General features: G+C 26.2%; 1 protein-coding gene across 1 annotated transcript; it reads left to right on the top strand.

Annotated features, from left to right (window-relative positions):
- Positions 1-467: 467 nt before the first annotated feature.
- On the top strand, positions 468-3,559 carry dynlrb2 (dynein light chain roadblock-type 2; the record flags this gene model as incomplete). The annotated part of the gene is made up of 4 exons (XM_079808796.1): positions 468-485; positions 1,246-1,321; positions 3,263-3,430; positions 3,516-3,559. 4 exons carry the CDS (start codon positions 468-470, stop codon positions 3,557-3,559), a joined length of 306 nt encoding a protein of 101 aa, XP_079664922.1.
- Positions 3,560-3,972: the final 413 nt, after the last annotated feature.

The following is a 3,972-nucleotide window of genomic DNA, read 5'->3' as shown; positions in this document are numbered from 1 at the left end:
GCGTGCGTGCGTGCGCTCGTTGCGTGATACGTGCCTGGGCGTCTGCACGTGACGCCTTCACGCCGCACGCTGCGCTTTTGACGTCATTGGTTAGCAAGAATATTTACATTTGTTCATAAAATTAAATTAAAATATTTAAAGCTAGGTTTAAAAGTAACAACAAAAATAAAAAAAGATTTTGTTTCGAAATACCCATACTGCACGCTGGCGACATCTGCTGGTGAAATGTGACTAGCAGAAATGTAAACATTGGAGAGGAAATCATAAGACTAGGGAAATTAATGTTATAAATAATAAGTGTATGTATGCATGTTTTGTTTAGTGTATATGATATTTCTCAAATAATTATATTGTCCGTCTGCAATAAGCCATCTCGTAAAAAACATCAAAAATAGAACAAAATTATGCTGGGACCAAAATAAATTTTTATGTCTGAAAAAAGTAAGATTCACCTACACATCAAATAAATGTCAGGATTGAAGTTCGTAAAACGGACTCTTTTCTGCTGTAGTAATCCATCTACTTTATTCAGTAAAATTATTTAATAAAATACCTGATTCTGACTGAGACAACAGACTATTGGATTTCTTCTCAGTTACAAAAAAAGTATACGAGTATAAACATAAATCAATGAATAGGTTTCAACATGGTAGATATCCGTTTTAAATTGTTAAAACGCATTCAATGTTCTGTGTGTTACTCGGTCAAAAAATATTGTCCTGTAGAGGGCGCTAGTCCGCTAAAAAGTACAATACAATTTTTTTATTTGTATTATTTATTTTTGTTTCACTTGATAAGTTTGTCTATCAAAATTTGTTTGGTACCATTTAAAACCCATTAAGATGTGAATAGTGAATGCCCACAAAGGGCTCTTGGCTGTTGTAGAAAAGTAACACGACTGTGTGTCACACATTTTAACAGCCTGCTTATAACATTTTCTGCTTGTCGAGTGAGTAACATTAACAGAAACGATATAATAACGAAATAAAAAAGTTTAATTTTGAAGACGTGTTGTAATTCTTCACGTTGATCATGTTTCATCTTTATTTACTTCTGTTTCCATAGCAACGAGGAACAAACGCACGGACGACTCACCTGTGCTACGATGGTAAACTACTTTATTTGAGCTATATTTTTGTTCAATTATTCGTACAAATTATACCTATTTCTTAGAATCATGTATTATAAATAATTTGCCGAACTGTTTTGTCATCTCTGCTGTTCTGTTCATGCTATGTTGCTCAGGCTGAAGTCGAAGACACTCTAAAGAGGATTCAAGGCTATAATGGTGTTATTGGCACGATTGTCGTTAACGGAGAAGGTAACGTTAGGCATAATCACAATTTACCACGGTTGAACTGTAGTAAACATAACTGTTACATATATAATATAATATAATATAATATAATATAATATAATATAATATAATATAATATAATATAATATAATATAATATAATATAATCAGAGGTGTCAAAAGTATTCACATTCATTACTCAGGTAGAAGTATAGATACTGAGGTTTAAAAATACTTCTGTAGAAGTTGAAGTATCAACTCATGCTTTTTACTCAAGTAAAAGTGTAAAAGTAATGGTTTCAAAACTACTTAAAGTATAAAAGTAAAAGTAATGTAAGGGGAAAAAATGCCATTAAAGGGGTAGTTCACCCAAAAATGAAAATTCTGTCATCATTTACTCACCCTCAAGTTGTTGCAACCGGTATGAGTTTCTTTGTTCTGAAGATTGAAAAATGTTTGTAACCAAGCAGATATGCAATCATTGACTGCCATAGTATTTTCCCCTACTATGGCAGTCAATGATTGCATATCTGCTTGGTTACAAACATTCTTCAGAATATCTTCAGAACAAAGAAACTCATACCGGTTGCAACAACTTGAGGGTGAGTAAATGATGACAGAATTTTCATTTTTTGGTGAACTAACGTTATCCCTTTAAGGACAAAAGATTAGGCCACAGTGCATACCCCACCTCCTCAAAAAAACATTTTTCTAAAGGCCATAATGACTATAATGTTATATTAAAAAGTTAATATAGTAGTTGGAGTAGTTGGGGTCCCTCACACAGGGATGATCATATTTGGGGGTCTGTGGCATCTAAAAGATTGAAAAGCCCTGATACAACATAATATTATACTTTTCAAAACAACATAGGATAATCTGGTATAGAGAATGGATAATATAATATATAATAGTTTACAAACCTACATATATAGGCCTAATATAATATACTATACTATAATATAATATAATATAATATAATATAATATAATATAATATAATATAATATAATATAATATAATATAATTAATATAATATAATATAATATAATATAATATAATATAATATAATATAATATATTATATTATATATCATTAATATAATAATATAATATAATATAATGTAATATAATATATATAATTAATATAATATAATATAATATAATATAATATAATATAATATAATATAATATAATATAATTAATATAATATAATATAATATAATATAATATAATATAATATAATTAATATATATAATATAATATAATATAATATATATAATTAATATAATATAATATATATATAATTACTATAATATAATAATATAATATAATATAATAAATATAATATAATATAATATAATATAATATAATATAATATAATATAATATAATATAATATATATAATTAATATAATATAATATAATATAATATAACATAATATAATTAATATAATATAATATAATATAATTAATATAATTAATATAATATAATATAATATAATATAATATAATATAATATAATATAATATAATATAATATAATATATTATATTATATTATATATAATTAATATAATAATATAATATAATATAACATAATATATTATATTATATATAATTAATATAATAATATAATATAATATAATATAATGTAATATAATATAATATAATATAATATAATATAATATAATGTAATATAATAATATAATATAATATAATATAATATATAATTAATATAATATAATATAATATAATATAATATAATATAATATAATATAATATAATATAATATAATATAATATAATATAATATAATATAATATAATATAATATAATATAATATAATAAAAATAGCTTCTAAATATGTTTGGCGGTTGTTTTTATGTTAAATGCTAGAAATCCGAAACTTAGTTTGTTGTAAAGTTTGTTTTAATGAAGCCATAGTTCCATTGATCCTGGTGATTTTCAGGCATTCCCATCAGAACGACACTAGACAACTCGACGACGGTGCAGTATGTAGGGCTGCTGCATCAGCTGATTTTGAAAGCCAGGAGTACGGTCAGAGACATCGACCCCCAGAATGACCTGACATTTCTGCGCATCAGGTCCAAGAAACACGAGATCATTGTGGCTCCAGGTGGGTCAGCGCATTATCAGCCCGTCTTACTTATCAGGCTGTTAAAGGCTTATACAGCTCTCACCTTTTCCCCATTTTCCTCCAGATAAAGAATTCCTGATGATCGTCATCCAGAACCCAGCTGAATAGACGACATATACTCACTAAATGATATTCTTTAAAACATGCCCATTTGTTTGTTAACTGTCCTAAAAAAGTGTAGCATTGCGTCTAGTGAATGTAGCTTTTGAAATAATCCTTTTTTTTATTATAACATTTGATTGTGTGATTGATTGTGTGTTAAGTCAATAAATAAATAATTACATTATTATGAGTGTTATTATAAATTCTATATATTTTATATAATACATTAATAATACATTCTATATTTATACACTCACCTAAAGGATTATTAGGAACACCTGTTCAATTTCTCATTAATGCAATTATCTAATCAACCAATCACATGGCAGTTGCTTCAATGCATTTAGGGGTGTGGTCCTGGTCAAGATAATCTCCTGAACTCCAAACTGAATGTCAGAATGGGAAAGAAAGGTGATTTA

This window comes from Gobio gobio, assembly GCF_949357685.1.
Source record: "Gobio gobio genome assembly, chromosome: 25".
Taxonomy (NCBI): domain Eukaryota; kingdom Metazoa; phylum Chordata; class Actinopteri; order Cypriniformes; family Gobionidae; genus Gobio; species Gobio gobio.
Note: the sequence above shows the minus strand (reverse complement) of the source record. Positions and strands in the feature narration are given on the sequence as shown.